This window comes from Oryctolagus cuniculus, chromosome X (assembly GCF_964237555.1).
Source record: "Oryctolagus cuniculus chromosome X, mOryCun1.1, whole genome shotgun sequence".
Taxonomy (NCBI): domain Eukaryota; kingdom Metazoa; phylum Chordata; class Mammalia; order Lagomorpha; family Leporidae; genus Oryctolagus; species Oryctolagus cuniculus.
In genome coordinates, this window is record NC_091453.1 from 39452924 (window position 1) to 39474031 (window position 21108).

At 37.9% G+C, this 21108-nt stretch overlaps 1 protein-coding gene across 6 annotated transcripts in view; it reads left to right on the plus strand.

The window, feature by feature from the left end:
* Nucleotides 1-21108, plus strand: part of RRAGB (Ras related GTP binding B) — an 87093-nt gene that overhangs the window by 15689 nt on the left and 50296 nt on the right. For 4 of the 6 annotated variants that reach the window (XM_070067360.1, XM_070067359.1, XM_051827721.2 and 1 more), the window contains 5 exons: nt 1008-1230; nt 11504-11599; nt 13780-13902; nt 16396-16487; nt 17488-17603. In XM_070067360.1, the coding sequence (XP_069923461.1) occupies nt 1008-1230; nt 11504-11599; nt 13780-13902; nt 16396-16487; nt 17488-17603 (650 nt within the window). Of the gene's footprint in view, nt 1-1007; nt 1231-11503; nt 11600-13779; nt 13903-16395; nt 16488-17487; nt 17604-19476; nt 20015-21108 lie in introns of those variants that run through there. The other 2 variants (XM_002720034.5, XM_002720033.5) reach the window with 1 other exon arrangement.

Genomic DNA, 21108 nt, shown 5'->3' on the forward strand with positions numbered 1-21108 from the left:
ATTCTTGCTAGACTTAATGGCTAGAGTCTACCTGCTCTCCATGCAAATCCTTCCTCATTATCGTGACTTCCAATTCTCTAACCTGTATCAAGAGCCTCTTCTAAGTATCTTGAATTTTGGCAGTAAAATATCAACTTCATTTTCATACACAGTGCAGCTGTGGTCCAGGGAGATTTCTGTTCTGCCAAGGTCACACAGCTAATCAATAGTGAAGTACAGAATTCAAAAGTAGGTTCATAATTGTTCCAAACTCTACAATGCTACTGTTTTCTGCTAACTAGATGGTTATTGAGGACTTGGGAAACAAAACATAGCCTAAGGAGCAAAGAGCAGCATTCTGCTTAGAAGTTAGCCTTGGAGTCATTTTCATATAGAATATGTAGTCAACAAATGTTGATTGTTAACCTAACCTAACACTCTGTAAAAGATGAAAAACAATGGGAAACGGTAACAGATTTGTTCTCTACAATTCATGAAACTCGCTGTCTAGGGAAGTGAATGTCAGTAATTAAACACACAGGCAAGTGTAGTATCATACTTGTAGTAAATGTAGTAAATGTTGTAGGAAATAAGAGGGCTGTATTGGCATAAGAGCCTATGGTGAGTAGGTCAGCCCAAGTCAAAGAGGTCAGAGGTGGTTTCTGTGAGGTAATAGAGACTGAACTGAAATCTGAAGAGACAAGCAGAATTTAATTGGATGAAGAGGTAAGAAGGTAACATTTGAGACAAAAGAGACTGAATATATAAAGGCCCCATGGTGGATAAACAATGGAACTCTTGAAGAACTGAGAGAAGGCCAGTATATTTAGAACACAAGAAGAGGGGCAAAGGGTAGCACAACTTGTGCCTCAATAGGAAAGGTAAGGCCAGACCTATTTGCTATTATTTTCCCTTTAAGTTGAAGTCATAAGATTATCTTTTGCATTAATCAGGCCAACAAAAAAACATCATAAGTAGAAGTGATTGAACTGAGGACTTGCTTACTATCAAGATTTTTTTCCTACTAGACAAGACACCTTCATGGAAAATTATTTTACTAGCCAAAGGGACAACATCTTCCGAAATGTGGAGGTTCTGATTTATGTCTTTGATGTGGAGAGCCGTGAACTGGAAAAGGACATGCACTATTACCAATCATGCCTGGAAGCTATTCTGCAGAACTCTCCAGATGCCAAAATCTTTTGCTTGGTACACAAAATGGATCTGGTACAAGAGGATCAACGGGACCTGGTAGGAAGCAGAAAAGGCACTGTCAAATGATTGACATGCTTTAAAAACTTTTTATGTGGAGGTGTAGCTAAATTTGTGCCATTCTTTTCAGGAAAAAAAAAAAAATTCCATGGAGTTCTTATACTTCTCTTAAAAAAAAACCACACTTAAAGACATTTTTCTCAGTATGAATGATTACCTTATTGTTTTCTAAATGTCCACATAAATGTCCTCAAAGATAACATTAATATCTTTAAAGAATTCTAAGCTTAATTTTCACAAATATATCCTTTATTTCATTAAATATTTAGATATGGAAATTTTAAAGTAAAATTGGTTAAATTGCCTCCCTAAATATCAATTTAAGCCAAGACAGATATTTTCCTCCATGTGTGTATATTAGTCAGGCTTCTCTAGAGCAACAGAACCAGTCATGTATGTGTGTGTGTGTGTGTGCACATGTGTGTGTGCACATGTGCGTGTAGAGAAAGAGAGAGCAACACATATACACACATATACACACATACACACAAACACACACAGAGGAGGTAATTATTTTTAGAAACTCTTTGAACCAGTTGTAGAAGCTGGCAAGTCTGAAATATTTAGGACAGGAAGATAGGCTGGAGTTGATGTTGTAACGTGGAGCAGAATGTAGTCTGGAGGGCAGCATCCCCTCTTCCTTTTTTAAAACCTCAGCTGTTTGGATAAGACTCACCCACATTATGGAGTGTACTCTGCTTTACCCAAAGACTACTGAATTAAATATTAATCTCATCTGAACAATACCTTTACAGCAACATCTGGATTATTGTCTGACAAAATGTCTGTGTAGTATAGCTTAGTCAAGTTAACATATAAAAATAACCATTATATTCTACCTTTATCAACTTAGAATGCATATAGGACTCCTGATGTCATACCTAACCTCTAAGTAAAGATTATAACAAGGTCATACTTCCCCTTATTATGATGCAGCTATCTTAAATCCAACCAAAAATTCAATAACCATTTTCACAGAAGAGTACTAAGTCCTTGGGTAGTGTTTATTCTTCCCCTTGCTATTTGGTAACTTAAATATTGCAATGTAAGGTTAATATTACTTAAATACTATGATATAAAGTCTTTATATCTTACATTCCTGATAAGAGGATAATAGAGGTATACACACACATACATATATACATTGAATACACATATTCATAACAAAATAAATACTCAGGACAATTATAGTCCTCATTTGTATAACTGGTCATGTGGTGGTAGCTAATATTTTAAACTGCTTTCTTCAGTTCTGAATTCTCGTTGCCTACAGTAATATCCGAGTTGTAGTTGTAGAGTGACCCAAAGATCATTAATAGAACTGCTTAAATTGGGATCTTAGTTTTTCATTGACTATAATCAAAGGACATAGTTCTACTAACAGAATGCCCCATCAAGAGATCTCTCATATTCTAGAACACTCTTCCTTACCTCCATTGTGGAGTAGCAGTTCTATTTCCCTCTGGTAGTCAGGATAAATTACCCTTACCAGCCCTGTAACTCTGTTTTTCTTTTTAAAGATTTATTCATTTATTTGAAAGGCAGATAATTAGATATAGAGAGAGAGGTCTTCCATCCACTGGTTCACTCACTAGAGGGCTGCAATGGCTGGAGCTGTGCCGATCTGAAGCCAGGAGCTGGGAGCTTCCTTTGGGTCTCCCACAAGGTGCAGGGGCCCAAGCATTTGAGCCAATCTTTTTTTAAAATTTTATTTATTTGTTTGAGAGGTAGAGTTACAGACAGTGAGAGGGAGAGAGAGAGAGAGAAAGGTCTTCCATCTGCTGGTTCACTCCTTAGATAGCTGCAATGGCTGGAGCTGCACCGATCCAAAGCCAGGAGCCAGTAGTTTTTCCAGGTCTCTCACCTATGTGGGTCCAAGCACTTGGGCCATCTTCTACTACTTTCCCAGGCCATAACAGAGAGCTGGATCAGAAGTGGAGTAGCCAGGACTTGAACCTGTACCCATATGGGATGCTGGCACTGCAGGTGGTGACTTTACCTGCTACACCACAGTGACGGCCCTTTGACTCAGTTCTTTACCAATTGATTCAAAGACATGAGGAACCCAAAGTGGCCAGGTAGCAATCCTTCAGTTCAGCATAATCATTGCTATGTCTCATTCTTGTCTTTATAATTAAAACCTCTAGGTCAGCAGAGGACAAGATATAAGGTCATGGGACAAAACAGAAATTTTGATAGTGGATCACTAAGATAGTAGTGAGTAAGTAACATTCGCATTTCCACCCCTTGATTCCTGGACCAATGAATCCTCAACTATGGAAGAAAAAGCACCATATCTTGGATGCTGATTCTGAGAACATGTTGCCTCCTAGAAAAGTTTGTTCCAATACAGTAATTGAGATCACAAAAGACTGTTTCAGAGTCCTGCCAAGCCAGCTGTTTCAGGATGCTGGAGAACGTGTTGATATTAGTGAATTCCAAAAGTATGACTGCATTGTCTCACTTTATTTGCTGTGAAGTAAGTTCATTCTTGAGAAGGAATTCTTCATACAATAACTGTGATGATAGATAAATGCATTCTGTAAGTGCACAGACGATAGTTTTGGCAGAAACAGTGCATGCAGGAAAGGCAAATCATATTCCAGTAAGAAGAGAAGGCTATACTTTCCATGAGAAGCCAATACTGATATTCAACCTGTCACCAACTAGCTGGCTGATCAGTCCAGGAGTTACCTTATCAGGGACTCGGTGTTAGTCTCCACTGCTGGTGAATTGGGCACTCAGTGGTGGCCATAGTTGGTGAGTGGAAGTCTGTGTTGCTAAGTCCATGCATAATAATCTCCATCCTTGCTACCATATTCACTCAGTCATTGGGCGGTGATGGGGTGACTGGGAAAAGAGGCTGAATGGATCATTATGTACACTTGATTCTTAAAATTCCTCTGGTAAGATCACTCATTAGTGAATGCTCACATGAGGTAAATATCTTCACTTTTATTGCCCATTCAGAAAGATCTGTGTGTGTGTGTGTGTATCTTCGAAATGTCTCCTTTTCTCCAATTCTCCAGTCATGTTCTTTCCTATTCCCTCTCCATTCAGCAAACTAATAGCTATAACCTATAAATCAGTTCATATTTATACAAAATCTGGCCATTTCTCCCAAGAGGAGTGAATAACCAGGTGTTTAAAATCTTGCCCATTGAAAAGATTCTTCTTTTACCACTTTCCTTCAGGGATGTCCAATATAGAGGTTCTAGGTTTACAGCTGGCTTCTATGAGACCGTAAGTGCAGGCTGGGAGAGAAAAGGCATTTAGCAGGAGTGAGAATCACAGGCATTTAGACCATGTCTTCTTATAACTTAACTTGTGCCTTTGAGGCCTGTGTGAAGCTAATTTCATATATACCATTTTATTTTGGTGCTGGAGTGCTGACTTTTTAGCTTGGTGGGTCAGATAATACTCAATTCATGATGGGCAGCTCAGGTTGCATGGGAATTGGTGGTCCATGATTAAGTGTTGTCTGTACTAATGCCTAGAAATAGACCAAAGGCCCTTTTTCAAAAACAGTAAGGTTATGTGTGGAGGATGGTAGAGCTTTGCTTCAGCGTTGTAAAGATATGCACTGCAGTTTACCCATAGGGAGCTGCCAAATGCTCCAAACAGCATTCTTACCTGCCACTGTCACATCAAGTACCATTGAATCTGCTAGAACATATGGATGAAGTAACAGAACAGCCTTCAAAGAAGCCTGGACCCATTGTGGAGACTTCTCCAGTTCTGGGGCCCAATAAAAACTTGTAACTCTTTGCATCACTTGGTAAGTGGACCAGAGGAACAGCCAAATGAGGATTGAATTGTCTCTGAAATCCAGAGAAGTCCACTTGATGTGCCTCTTTCTTAGTTGAGGAAGAGGCAGTTGCAACAATTGTCCTTCATTTTAGAAGGGATATCTCGCTACTCTACTATACCCCTAGAAATTTCACTGAGGTAGAAGGCTCCTGAATTTTTGTCACATTTATTTCTTTTTTTTTTGACAGGTAGAGTTAGACAGTGAGAGAGAGAGAGAGAGACAGAGAGAAAGGTCTTCCTTTCCGTTGGTTCACCCCCTAAATGGCCGCTATGGCTGGCGCGCTGCTCCGATCCGAAGCCAGGAGCCAGGTGCTTCCTCCTGGTCTCCCAGGCAGGTGCAGGGCCCAAGCACTTGGGCCATCCTCCACTGCCTTCCCGTGCCACAGCAGAGAGCTGGACTGGAAGAGGAGCAACCAGGACAGAATCCGGCGCCCCAACCTGGACTAGAACCCGGGGTGCCAGCACCACAGGCGGAGGATTAACCAAGTGAGCCGTGGCGCCGGCCGTCACATTTATTTCTTATCCTGCAGCATACAATTGTCATCTCAGTAAGTCTTGAGTAGTTGCTACTTCTTGCCTACTAGGTCCAGCTGGCATAATATCAAGGACAAGAGTGATAGCTTATAAAAGGGAAAGGCAATTAACATCTCTATGAACTACATTATGACATAGGGCTGGAGAACTGGTATACTGCTCAGGTAGAACAGTGAAGGTGTATTGCTGGACCTTACCAAGGGAGAGGAGTCTCCTTCTGGTGGGCCAATACAAGGAGAAAAAGGCATTTGTTAGAAAAACAGCTGCATACAAGTACCGAGGGATGTGTTAATTTTCTCAAACAATGAAACTACATCCGGTACAGTAGCTGCAGTTGTAGTCACCACCTGGTTAAGCTGATGATAATCCACTGTCTAAGAGCCTTCTGACTTCACACTGGATGAATGGACAAGTTAAATGGGGATGTGGTGGGAACTGCCAACCCCATACCTCTCAAGTCTTTGAAGGTAGCACTAATCTCTGCATTTACTGCAAGAAAGCAGTATTGCTTTTGATTTATCATTTTTATAGGTAGAGGTAGTTCTAGTGGCTTCCACTTGGCTTTTCCCACCGTGAACAACCTTCATTTCACAGTAAGGGAATTAATGTGGGGTTTCTGCTGGTTGCTGAATATGTCCATCAAAATTGTGCATTCTGGAACTGGGATAACAAGTATGGTATGGTTTTGTGGACCTACTGGGCTCACTGTGAGATAGACATTAACCAAAATCCCATTAACCACTTGAACTCCATAGTACTCTAGTATACCACAGTAACATTTTGGGTCTCCTGGAATTAGGGTTAGTTCAGAGCCAGTGCTTAGTAGTCACCAAAGGTCTGATTATTTCTTTTTCTCCCATAGAGTTACCCTAGCAAAAGGCCATGGGTCTCTTTAGGGGAGGCTGGGAGGAAGATCAGCAGTTTAAATTTTGAGTCCTTCTTCAGGTACACCTCGCCTACCCTTCATTCAAGGGGTTCTGTCTCTGTAAACTGATGCAAGTCTAAGAATTGATTGAGGGAATTGAAGTTCAATTTTTGATTACTTGGTCTCATACGTATTAAGAATTTAGTAGGCTTCCCATGTATCTTACTTTTAGGAAAACCATGATCAAATAGCTAACACCATAGTTCTCTGTAAGTCAGAATATTCCGATTGCTGCTTTGCTCTGCTATCTATTAAGGTAACTAACCTCAATTTACCTTTGGTGATTCTACTACCTCCATTTGGCTCCTACCATCCCACAATCCAATGATCCTCTTTGTGTTTTGGTTTTCCGATTGAATGGCAGCAGTTCCCACTGTAAGTTCAGACCCACAGAGAAAAGTGATTGCACAGTTAGAGAAGGAAGCTGGGGCTTCCCTGATAAATTTATTTCTCACAATCGTGGTGAAAGGTATGTCATCTGAAACCTCCCGGCGTTGATGAGTAGCTCTTAAATGACAGATCCATTTGAACATTCCAATCTCCTTAAGCCTTTGAATTTGTTCCTCTATAGTATACAAGACAGGTCTGGCATATCAACTTCATTTAGTATAGGCCACATTTTAGTCTGTGTTTCAGGCAACGAAAGAAAGTTTTCAATACCTTTCTTACTCCCTGATCTGGAATATTCGATGCAAAATCTCTGATTAATGGGCCCATATCAATAAGTTCTTCCTGGTCTGACTTTACGTCCCTTCTGCGTATACCCTGTACCATTACTATTCATTCCTATACATATTCCCAAGATTTTTGCTTGTATAAATTGGAAAAATAATGAAGGTCTTTTGCATTGGAAATTGAGCAGCTTGAACTTTAAAAAGTGCCAATATGGGATGCTGGTGTTGCAGGTGGCTGCTTAACCTGTTGTGCCACAACACTGGCGCTGGAGTAGCTGTTTCTACTGATAGACACTGCTCATGAGAATTTAGGAGTTCAGTGTCCCCTGCTTCATCAGAATTTTGCCATATGCCCCCCACCCCCACTTCCAATTGTCAGAATTCTACTCCTTCCCAGTCAGTGCTCTTACTTTAAAAGAATCCTGAAGCCGGCACTGTGGCACAGTGCGTTAAGCCTCCATCTGCAGCACTGGCATCTCATATGCGTGCTAGTTTGAGTCTCGGCTGCTCTACTTTCAATCCAGCTCTCTCTGATACACCTAGGAAAGCAGCTGAGGATGGGCCAAGTGCTTGGGCCCCTGCAACCACGTGGGAGAAGCTCCTCGCTCCTGGCCTCAGACAGGCCCAGCTCTGGCCTTTGCAGCCATTTGGGGAGTGAACAAGTGGATGGGTGCTTTCTCTCTCTGTTCTCTCTGTAATTCTGATTTTCAAATAAATAAATAAATCTTTAAAAAAAAAGACTCCCTTTAAGGTTGGGGATTCAATTTGTTTTGTAGTTAATCTACTCATAGGATAAGATTCCAAGTTTAGTTTTCAGCAATCTCAGCTCTGTGATGAGAATATTTTTTCAGGGCAGACATAGTAACTTTTAGGTCACTTATACAGTGCTGAACTAGGCATTCAAATCTCTGAGCACATCCGTTTCTCTGTTTTTTTTTTTTTTAATTGTGACCATGTGATTTTTTTTCTTATTTTCTTTTTTTTCAAACTTTTATTTAGTAAATATAATTTCCAAAGTACAGTTTATGGATTACAATGGCTCCCTCTCCCGTAACTTCCCTCCTACCCGCACCCCTCCCATCTCCTGCTCCCTCTCCCATTCCATTCACATCAAGATTCATTTTCAATTATCTTTATATACAGAAGATCAGTTTAGTATATATTAAGTAAAGATTTCATCAGTTTGCACCCACACAGAACATAAAGTGCTGCAAAATACTGTTTCAGTACTAGGTATAGCATTACTTCACATTGGACAACACATTAAGGACAGAGATCCCACATGAGGAGTAAGTACACAGTGACTCCTGTTGTTGATTTAACAATTTGACACTCTTGTTTATGGCATCAGAAATCTCCCTAGGCTCTAGTCGTGAGTTTCCAAGGCTATGGAAGCCTCTTAAGTTTACTGACTTCGATCTTATTTAGACAGGGTCATAGTCAAAGAGAAAGGTACCTCCTCCTTTGATGGCCCGTTCTTTCTACTGGGATCTCACTCGCAGAGATCTTTCATTTAGGGTTTTGTTTTTTTTTTTTTTTTTTTTTTTTTTTTTTTTTTTTTTTCCAGAGTGTCTTGGCTTTCCATGCCTAAAATACTCTCATGGGCTCTTCAGCCAGATCTGAATGGCTTAAGGGCTGATTCTGAGGCCAGAGTGCTGTTTAGGACATCTGCCGTTCTATGAGTCTGCTGTGTATCCCACTTCCCATGTTGGATCGTTCTCTCCCTTTTTGATTCTGTCAGTTAGTATTCGCAGACACTAGTCTTGTTTGTGTGATCCCTTTGACTCCTAGACCTATCAGTGTGATCAGTTGTGAACAGAAATTGATCACTTGGACTAGTGAGATGGCATTGGTACATGCCACCTTGATGGGATTGTATTGGAATCCCCAGGCACATTTCTAACTCCACCATTTGGGACAAGTCCGATTGAGCATGTCCCAAATTGTACATCTCCCTCTCTTATTCCAACTCTTATATTTAACAAGGATCACTTTTCAGTTAAATTCCCTGTTTTGTGCAGTACAGTTAGGATCAGTCAGCCAGTTTCATTATGTTCATCATTTTGACAAAAAGAGTTTGTTTATCTCTGTTGCCACATTGCATCATGGATTATCAGTGCTGTCTTTATTACTGAAAATAGAGTCATTAATCAGATTAGAGAACCAAGTCCAGAAACCCCAGAACCAATTCAAAAATTTCATCATTAAGATTCTTCTCTAGGGGCCGGCACTGTGGCATAGTGGGTAAAGCTGCTGCCTGTAGTTTTGGCCTCCCATATGGGTGCATGTTAAAGACCCAGCTGTTCCATTTCAGATACAGCTCTCTGCTATGGTCTAGGAAAGCAGTGGAAGATTGTCCAAGTCCTTGGGCTCTTGCATCCACGTGGGAGACCCAGAGGAAGCTCCTGGCTCCTGGCTTTTGATGGGCCCAGCTCTGGCCATTGAAGACATTTGGGGAGTGAACCAGTGGATGGAAGACCTCTCTCTTTCTCTCTCTCGCTGCCTCTCAAGTGAATAAATAAATCTTAATAAAATTAGATTCTTCTCTAGAACCACTCTCAGTACTAGAGTCTGTATTAGTCAAGGTTCTCTAGATTAAAAGAATAAATGGAATGTATAAATACATATACACATAACATTAAGCATCACAGTGTGTAAACATACATGCACTACCAATCCACCTATTCATGGAAAAATGTGTATGTGTGTGTGTATATATGTATTTTTTCCACATTTATATGGGCATATGTATATGTATATGGAAAACAGAGCGAAAATATGAGTGAATGAGACAGAGATATTGATTTATTTTAAGAAATTAGCTCAACTTATTTTAGAAGATGACATGGCTGAAATTTGAAGGCAAACTGACAGACTAGGAACTTGTGGAAATGTTGGTGTGGCAGTTCAAGTCAGAAGGCATTCTGGAGGCAGAATTTCTTCAGGGGATGACAGTCTTTTCTCTTAAGGGCTTCTACATTATAGAGGGCAATTTGCTTTACTCAAAGTCTTATTTAAATGTTAGTGTCATGTAAAAAATACCTTCCCAGCAACACCCAAATATCTGGGTATGGAGGCCTAACAAAGTTGACACAAAAAATTAACCATCACATTGTGTACATATATACTAACTACCAATACATCTACTCATGGAAAAATATATGTGTGTATATGTATGTATATATATAAAATATAAACAAATTATTTATATATAAGTAGGTATTTTCCATGTGTATGTGGACATCTATATGTAGAGACATTTTCAAGATGGATAGATTTTGTGTGTAGGAGGTTATATCTGTATGGGTAAGTAAATATAGCACTTACATAAAAAAACAGAGAACTATATGCAATGGTTAAGGCACTTTTCCCTTACAAAATCAGTTTGTGGGTATAGCTATCTTAAAATACTCCAGATTTGGTGATTTGAAGCATTAGTTATATTTTATTAAGAATCTTCTGTGTGATTAACTTTATTTTCTAACATAGTGCTCTCAGTGGATATTCAACACAAGTAGTGTAAGCCTGAAGAATTCTAGTAGCTGTTGCATTTTCACACATGATATGAAATAATTTCTGCCACCTCAGTTTGTGAAATAATGTACATACTCAAAATTCCACTAACACAATAGCCAGGAATTAGAAGCAACCTAAGTGTCCTGATAAGCTGATGAATGAATAAAGGAAATGTGGTACATATACACAATGGAATAATATTCAGCCCTCAAAAGGATGAAATCCTGTTATTTTCAAAATCGCAGATGGAACTGGAGATCATTATGTTATGTGAAATAAACCAGACACAGAAAGACAGGTTGTATGATCTCATGTAGAATCAAAAACGTTGATATCGTAGAAGTTGTGGTTGCAATGATGGTTACCAGAGTCTAAGAAAAATGAGGATGAGAGGTAGCTAATTAATGTATGCCAAGTTATACTTAAATAGAAGAAAGAAGTACTGCTATTCTGATGCACAGTAGGGTAACTAAAATTAGTGATAATGTACTATAATTTTCTTTAAAAAACCTAGGAGAAAGAATTTTGTATACTTTCACCACAAAAATTGGCAAATATTTGAGGAGGTAGATATATTTGTACTGATTTGAACATTATACAATACAATGTACACTTACTGAAACATCACATGGTACCCCATAAATATATACAGCATTTATGTAACAATTAAAAACAAATAAAAATATTAAAATATTCTCAAGAAAATGCATAAGCAGAAGCTGCATTTATAGATTTTGCAGTGAAAGATGGTAGCTGTTATATGCTGATGAGAATATTGGACTTTTTAATTCAGATTTTTAAAGAGCGAGAAGAAGATCTAAGGCGTTTGTCTCGCCCATTGGAATGCTCTTGCTTCCGAACATCTATCTGGGATGAAACTCTCTATAAGGTGTGTATGTTTCCCTGAGTTTCCTCATTTTAAGAGCATGAAAGAAAGCTAGAAGAATGTTACCAAACTAAAAGATTTTAAACTATTTCATAGCCATCTAATTTGTTTTACTAAAAATGAAGTATCTACAACAAATTGTTGGAAGAAAATCAAGCTTAACATTAGAGATTTTGTTTTGATCTTAGATTGGGTCGACATAGATACATATCACACTGAATTATCCAGTATGGTCATGATTAATTTGATATTGATGATATTGATCTTTGTCATAGCAGGTGCTTCATTAATTGGCCATCATCCATTTTGACCTGGTGTGGTCTCAATGCTGATTGGAGTTATATCTAGTATTCAGATACCTGTACAGGATATAAGGTAGTCTACCTAAAACTGGAAGTCAGTAGAAGGAAAATATTTAGTGGAGAGATTGGAGAAGGGAGTCTTAGAATGAAACATGCCCAGAGTATTGCAGCTTCAGTTTTCATAGCAAATTGGAGACCAGCATTCTTTTAACCAGAAAGATTATTCCCATTGTTGTAATGGGTATTACACTGCTTGCAGTAATTGTAGAAGTTACAATAATTGTTGTGTCACAGATGAAGCTGAAATTACATTATTGGCACATAGGCTCCTGCTTCCCCCCTTTCTCCTACTGATCTAGTGATTTGAAGGACTGGCTCCTTGCGAGTTCTCCTGTGGTCAGCCTTTTCCTTCAGACTGCTTCTGGTATCCATTGACAAGTGTGACTCTGGGTGAAAAGCATTCTTCACTGTCACTAGTAGCTAGAGCTTCAGTATCAACTGCATCTGACAAGGGTATCTACAACCAGAAGCACAGAAACCTGACTTGCCAAGGAGAAAAAACATTGGACTTTAAAAATAGCCATTACTTTTTTTAAACTAATTCATTTTTTCCTCAATATTATGTTGACCCAGCGTCACTCTAATAACAGATCATTTTGAGATAGCTGTCTAGGAAATACTGTTCTAGATTAATATGGGCCGAATTTCTCTCAAAGCCTTATTCCCATAGAACAGGTAACCGTGAATAAGGATGGACATGACGCACTGATAAGAACCAACTGCGGTGTGAAGGATGGCAATACATAACACGACCAAAGACAATTGGCTAATCACAACACTGCTGTGAGTGACAATGTCTCTGCTGTGGTTAGCTTTGGTGCCTTCTCCAAGGTAAATTCAGCAGTGACATTAACACCGACCTGGGAACTTGGAACCTGAACCCCCATACCTAAGTAATAAAACTAATTGGAACAGAGACATGGCACTACTATCTCTTACATCAATGTTGCATAGAGCTGACGTAAATTTTTATATTAAGTTTTATTCAACAAGCACTCATTGCATATCTGCCTGATGCTGTTGGAAACACAAATGACTAAGACCAGGTTCCTGCCCTCTAGTAGGGGAGAGAAGAACAAAGTACACCTAACCAGACAAATTGGAGTGAGAATGAAAGAAATATTATAATGGAGATACAAATAAAAGAGACTTAAGAGAATAGAGGGAGGGTGTGGCTAATTTCAGCTGCTTACTTTAGTCATATTCCACTAGATGAAATTAGTTTTAGGCAAACACGCAGTGGACCATTTTTAATTCATTTGGATCAATAATTTATACAGCTGACAACAAAACTTTGGAATTGATAATGCCACTGGTTTCTCTTGTAATGGTATATTATCCCATTGAAGGGTGGGGCCATTTGTCCATGTGGCTCTGATATTTTCCAAAAATTGATTCTTGGTTGTATGTTAAATATAGCATTATTAGGTTCCGCTCTTGAGAACAATCTACATTGTTGGATTTGAATGTTTGTTGAATGGCTGGATTAGAAGCTTGTTAGCATGCTAGATCATATTTTTCAACTTTTTTCCTAAGACAACATTATGGCAATTACAATACTTGTTAATTTTTAATTATCAATGGGAAGAAGTTTCTCTAGCATTTTATAAAAGTGTTTGAACTTAAATGAATTCAAGGATAAAAAGCAAATATTAGCTTCATTTTCTCATTTCATTTGTTTTATGTCATATTTAATGTCAGTATTTTTTGGGAATCAATTATCATATTTTCCTGTTCATATGTTATAGTGTGCTTACTCATTTCAAAGGTTTAGGACTTTGTACCTGTTAGTAATATTACACCGTGCTTCTATTCTGTTAGGCTTGGTCGAGCATTGTTTATCAACTGATTCCCAATGTTCAGCAGCTGGAAATGAATCTAAGGAATTTTGCTGAAATTATCGAAGCAGATGAAGTACTTCTGTTTGAGAGAGCTACTTTTCTGGTAAGGACTTGCTGCTCTGCAGAGGTACTTCACACTGTACCTACAGTGACAGAGAACAACATGTTGCCACTTTCAGGAATAATCTTCTCTCTATAGTGATTATTTCAGTGTGCACAGCCTTAATTATAAAGTGGTATGGTCAATAAGGGAAAGAAGCTCGTTAGTGTTAAGACTTTATTAGTTAGTAAAACTTAGAGTTTTGCAAGTATACCTTATTAGAGACTTTATATTATTGCTGGTAATAACTGTTCATTTGTGTTAAAGGATTCCTATTTTCTAATTACATTTATTTTGAAATGTAGGATATTGTCCTTTTGAGAAAAACTAGCATCCCACATTTTTCTTCATAATAGTGAGTTGAAAACTTAACATGAAAGAGATGTAATGGTCAACTCCGTGACATAGATGGCAATTCAGATAGAGAAGGGGAGGAAAAGGAGGCATGTTGGTACTTATAATTTTCTTATGAATTGAGCTGTGCAACTATTATCAGATCCTAGTCTTCCATAGGCCTGGAGTGGGGAAGGCAAAAAGCAGTAATATGAATAACTTTTTTAAAAAATGGTACAAAAACTAAGTTGTGAGTCACAACACACTGTGTAAGTAATTGCTAATTGGCTTAGTAAATATAACTCGGAGTGCAGGTTCTAATAAATAGTTTCTGGATTCCTATCAGTGTTTGGGGATTTTAGACACATTTAATATCTCTGAACTTGTCTATCCTTTAATAAAATAGGGGTAGTACTATCTATATCATAGGCTTATTGTGTGCATTAAAATTGGACAAGGTAACACTAAACACCTAGCACAAGCCTTTACTGTATAGTTGATAAAATTATTGAAGATTGGTGCCTTCTGCTGTTAGAGGATCAAAGGACAGAGAATCCAAAGAATGAGCTTTCCCTCTTCCTTTGTAGAAACGTTATTTGTAACTACAGCAGTCTTTGGGATCCATACTTTCTGCTTGCTGGTATAGCTGAGGCAAGGAAACCTAACCAGAGTGTCTGCATCTTTTTCTCCTCATTTCCATACCTTATCACTCACCTATGTTATGTCCCCTGAAGTTAAAACACAGTACAAGTTCCATTATTATGTGTGTGAATTGAATGGGGCCTTTGGGTTTGTCCAGGCCCAGTAGTTGTTGAAAGGTTTTCTGCCTCAGTCCATTGGAAAGGGACACTTTTCTGAAACTGCGCCACCCTGAGCCCCATATTTCCTGCTACTATGAGTACAATAAGCAAATAATCTATTCTTTGTGTGTTGATGTACATTGCATGACAGATCCTACTTCAGCAGTGTTCACCTTTCATGGCTACCACACATAGACACAGAGATTGTCTTAAGAGTAGCTTTCTTTTTCTAACAGTAATAGATAGCTTTTGTTCCTCTTGAAGACAAAATTTAGGTGATGATTAACCTATGATTGTTTTACTAAGGGGAGTGAAGTCAAGGCAAGGTGTACTTGTTCTTTCTTTGATATAGGAAATTTATTTTATAAGTTTCACATGGTCTTGGAATTTCCCAGTGAATCTTCTTTTAGCAAGTGACTCAGTTTTGCTTCCAATGTTAGAATCTTTGCTTGTTCAGTCTGTAGGTAATACTTGTGTGGTTTTATTAAAATCTGAAAGTGTTGTGTATCATTCTGAATAGATTCATTTATAAATAATCAGTCCTCTGGCATTGGAATCATCTAATGAAGGTTTTTAAACAAAATTCTAAAAGCTGCTCAATTATAGCCTTCATTAAAATTAAATGCATTAAGTATATTTCAAGGCCAGCTGGGGATTTTTTTATTTTCCTTTTTTATTTTTACTTTCTTTCTTTTTTTATCAAATACTATCTTATGAAATACTGAAATATGTTGAATTCATGATTAAAGTAATTTATAAAGAACAGCAGTGAACCAAAATACAGATGCTCCTCAACTTAGGATGGGATTATGTCCTAGTGTACCCATTATAGTTTGAAAATCCCATAAGTTGAAAGTTCATTTTATACATCTAGCTTAACAAACATCATAGCTTAGTGGAATAAACATGTTGAAGAGCATCAGTTGTTTCCTCTCATGATAACGTGGCTAACCTCAGAATCATGCCCTGTCAGTCTGCTGCCCAGCATTTTGCGAGAGGATCATATCACATATAGCTAGCCCAGGAAAAGAATAAAAAATGTATGGATTCTGCTGAATATGTATCACTTTCAATTTTCATTGAAAATTCATAAGTACATCAAGGACCATCTATAGATAATACTTTGATAATTTAATGGAATTGCAACCAAATTGAACTGAATAGGTCATCCAAATGGATTTTGAAATCACACAGATTGTTGACAAGGATATGGGAGAGAGGTGAAAATATGGTGATTCAGATGCTAAGTCTACTCTGAAAACCAGGGTGACCAAGAGACTGACAGACATCTGCTTAGAGAACTAACAGAGGGTGATGTAAATATTTTTGCATGAATTCAAAGGACAATGCTCTTTTTTCATAGGTGATTTCTCATTATCAGTGTAAAGAGCAGCGTGATGCCCATAGATTTGAAAAAATCAGCAATATTATTAAGCAATTCAAGCTGAGCTGCAGGTAAGAGATCTTGTATATGTGATCTATCTCTGGTAAAAAAAAAGTTATTGTAGTTTTTAAGAAGTTCAAATAATTATGGTAAACTGAACTTCTATACTCAGAATAGTTCCTTTAATTAAAAGAAATGTAAACTCTAAGGGAGTCTTCAGTTGACGAAAGGGAAGGTCATTGTCCTTTAATATGAACTCAACTGGTACAGAAGCAAGTGAAAAGTATTCAAGTAGCTTATGTTTTTGAGATGTTTGATACTATTTGGGAAGAATAAGGAAGGAGAGTGTGCCTTACTAAATACCAAAATTTGCTGTAAAACTACAGTAATGAAAATATGAAGGTACTAATTAATTCCAAAATGGTACAGCATGTTTAATCATGTTGTGCCAGCTATGGTTAAATACAATCTGAATCTTAGCATTATGAATATAAAAAGAAGGAACACTTGAACATTATAATTTTGTAAGATTTCATAATTAAAATTCTCACCCTAGTAAGACCTTAATGCTTACAAAGTAGGGATAGTTTACCCTCTTGATACTTTAGCACACTTTGACATTTTCTAGGATTTTTATGCTAACAGTTTTAAGAAGAAATAATAAATGACAAGCATAAATATTTATTCTGTTTTCAAATAAATGGGATCGTTTCTCAAATTTGAATGTAACATTGAAAAGCTCTAGGTATTAATCTCAATGATAGAGGAATTTCAACTTAAGCTGCTTCTTAAATATTAAAGAAGTTTTCTTGTAACATGATTTTTTTAAATGAATCTAAATCTAAGCCCATTGTCTTTTCACAGTCAAAATGAACTTGTCACCCACTTTTCTTCTGACTTCCCAAACCATGTTAAATTCAGTATCAGTTTCCTTGGAAAATAAAATGGGGTTAGTGATTACCTTAATGAAGTGGTAAATTGAAGTATGATGCTATAAAATGCTTAACATAAAAGGTGAAAGCTTCTCAAAATGTTATTTTACTTTAACTACTTTTCTACTTCCCCTTACAGCAAGCTGGCTGCCTCTTTCCAGAGTATGGAAGTTAGAAATTCTAATTTTGCTGCTTTCATTGATATCTTTACATCCAACACTTATGTGATGGTTGTGATGTCAGATCCATCCATTCGTAAGTATAAACTTAGCTGACATAGTTCCAAAGCCATGTATTCTTTAAACAATTGCCTTAGAGGTAATACTTTATTAGATACTTAAAAACTATTTTGTGATGCTGATTGTTTCACAACAATAATAAGGTACTATAAAAAGAAAGCATTTGGGGGCTGACTTTGTGGTGTAGTGGGTTAAGCTGCCACCTGTGATGTCAGTATCCCATCTGGGTGCCAGTTCAAGAACCAACTGCTTCACTTCCAATCCAGATCCCTGCTAGTGTACCTGGGGAGGCAGCAGCGAGTGGCCCAAGTGCTTGGGCCCCTGCATCCGTTTGGAGACCTAGATAAAGCTCCTGGTTTTGACCTGGCCAAGCCCTGGTCATTGAGGCCATTAGGGGAGTGAACCAACAGATCTCTCCCTCTGTGTCTCTCCCTATCTCTCTGTAATGCTGCCTTTCAGGTTATATAAATAAATCTTTTTTAAAAAGGAACACTTTATGTCATGAATACTTTACCGCATTAAATAAAAAGGTATTTTAGTACTAGTGATAAATAATTTTTATTTAAGACTAATATTTTGAAGCTTAAAAATAATTTAGCCTCTAGTCCAATACATTTTTGTCATAGAAACTTCAGAAAGTAAGTTACTAAATTCAGGAATTTTAAGAAAAGAGATCCCAAATCCATGATTATGCTCCATATGGAAAATATTTTTAATACTAGTCAATTGGAGTGCTAAACTGTTAAACACTGAATGATTTTGTATGTCATTATATATTCCTATGTACCATATTCCTGTATTTATGTTACGAGCATGAAGGGTAATAGCCATGTTCGTGACAACCATTAAAATGATGGTTCTTATAATATTTCCAGGATACTCCCAAAAGTTTTAATGGTTTCTCATCTACTGGCTTTTCTTACATTAGGCCAATATTGAATTATAATGTAATATAATTTTTATGATACTAGCTCCAAACCAAAAGATTTTGGAAATTTATGTTGGAAATTTTGTGTTTAGAATATGCAGAAATCACCTATTTAGTAAAATTTTGGGACCGGTGCAGCAGGTTAAAGCACTGCCTTCAATGCTGGCATCCCATTATGGGCACCAGTTGGAGTCCCGGCTGCTTCACTTCCATTCTAGCTCCTTGCTATTGTGCTGGGAAAGCAGTAGAAGATGGCCTGAGTACTTGGGTACCTGCACTCATGTGGGAGACCTGGATGGAGTTCCAGACTTCTTCCTAGCTTTAGCCTGACCCAGCCTTGGCTGTTGTAGCGATTTGGGGAGTGAACCAGCAAGTGGAAGATCCTCTTTCTCCCTGTCTCTCCCTGTCTCTCTCTAACTTTGCTTTTCAAAAAATAAGTCTTTAAAAATAAAATAAAATAAAATAAAAAATCGGCCGGTGGTGCGGCTCACTTGGCTAATCCTCCGCCTGCGGCACCGGCACCCCGGGTTCTAGTCCCACTTGGGGCGCCGGATTCTGTCCCCGTTGCTCTTCTTCCAGTCCAGCTTTCTGCTGTGGCCCGGGAAGGCAGTGGAGGATGGCCCAAGTGCCTGGGCCCTGCACCCGCATGGGAGACCAGGAGAAGCACCTGGCTCCTGGCTTCGGGTTGGCGCAGCGTGCTGGCCATAGCGGCCATTTGGGGGGGTGAACCAACGGATAGGAAGACCTTTCTCTCTCTCTCTCTCTCTGTCTAAATCTGCTTGTCAAAAAAAAAAAAAAAATAGGAAAATTAAACCTTGATAACCCGAGACCATCTGTTTCTATGTGTTCTCTGTGACACAGATTGAAAAATTTGGCTCTCTTTTGCTTATTTGATTTTACTGGTTACATGTTTCTTTGCCCATACTTATTCTGTTGGGTATCTCCCCACCCCTACCCTCAGCTTCTGCAGCTACTCTGATCAACATCCGAAATGCCAGGAAACACTTTGAAAAGCTGGAAAGAGTCGATGGACCAAAGCAGTGCCTTCTCATGCGCTAAACATTGCCGAATATTGTTTTACATTTAAAAAGTGAAGCACTGTTTCTTAATTAATCTTAATGTTCTATTCATATATGTAGGCTCTGAAATGTTGTGATGCTAACTATTGCTGTATTTCTTTTCTATGCCTTAGTCTTAACATTTAACCTTTAATGCTATTTCCTCAAGTAGCCAGTGAAGAGGTAGAAGATGACCTTTCCATAAAGTCAGTGTAAAATAAAAGTAGGTGATATGTTAAGTGTTCTCTTAATAAGCTTCTAGTAGTGTTTAAGTGTTATGATAATCTGATTCCAATAGTAGTGTATGTCAAACCCTTTCCCAGTATCGTCCTGTATTCCCTACCAGATAGTAACCACTAAGCTTGGAGTATTACTGTTTTCTCAGCATGCATTAAAAATATTCCTTAACTTCAACTGTAAATAAACTTTTGCTGTTAGGCATTTCAGTGTTTGTTTTTCTTGTTTCTTCAACTTTGCAGTAAGAGTGGGCAATGGAATTTCATAGTTACCCTAGGCAAAGGGGACCTGTTGGCAAGGGAAATGTACAAAATAAAGTTGGATGGGAAAGAGAGTCAGATTATAGCCTTAAAGCTGGGCAGAAAAGTTTAGCTTTATGAATAGCTAAATGTGATAAGTGGTAAGAAAGCATTGTAGGCTTTTGACCAGGAGAATTTGTGAAAGCAGATTTGAAACAAAATTAACCTAGACTCTATGGAAAAAATGATGGCAGCTGGGGAAACTGGTAGTATTCCAGGCCTAAGGTGTGCTGTAAGTCTATTCTAGAATGCAGCTGGAGATGGAATGAATAAAAAGTCAAGGGATAATAGATAGGATTTGTTGGATGAAAGTCATCTTTGAGGTTTGACAATGATTAATTTTGTTTTATCCATGACATTATTCTAGTCAAGCCCTTTTTAAAACCTTTCATAAGCTGGGAGATGTGTTTAACTTTTTACCCCCTGGCAAAAATAAAGCACTGTGAAATGGGAGAATGGGGTTTGACAGCAATAACTAGAATTATTCAAAGCCCTAAACTTTTTAATTTCTAACAATAGGATGACAGACCATCAGTCTCTAACTTTTCTCCAGGTTACTTTATTATCCTCAGTTGAGGGATCAAGTTTTCACTGAAAAGTAAAGAAAGTGTTTTATTATATATTTTAATAATCTCAAGTCTTAACATCATTGGACTAATTTTATCAACAGCTTTTTTAATCTTCTGCAGAAAGAGTGTTTTAAGTAGAAGTTTCAAATTTGTTATGTTCTTTGCATCTTAGCAAAATGAAAAGAGCAAATAAACAAGGATCTATTCCACAACTAATATGAGTCATGATTTGGCATGTGCTCATTTGTGGGATTTAGCAGTCACTTTAAAGTTTTTTTTTTTTCAGATGAATAGATACAAATATTGAAATGGAGACATTAAATTAGGTGAACATGGATGAAATCATAAAGCATATGACTTTACCCTATTTGCCCTTTGATCAAGCCTTGCTTAGCTGTAACTTGAACTTCGGGGTGTATAGAAAGCAAGA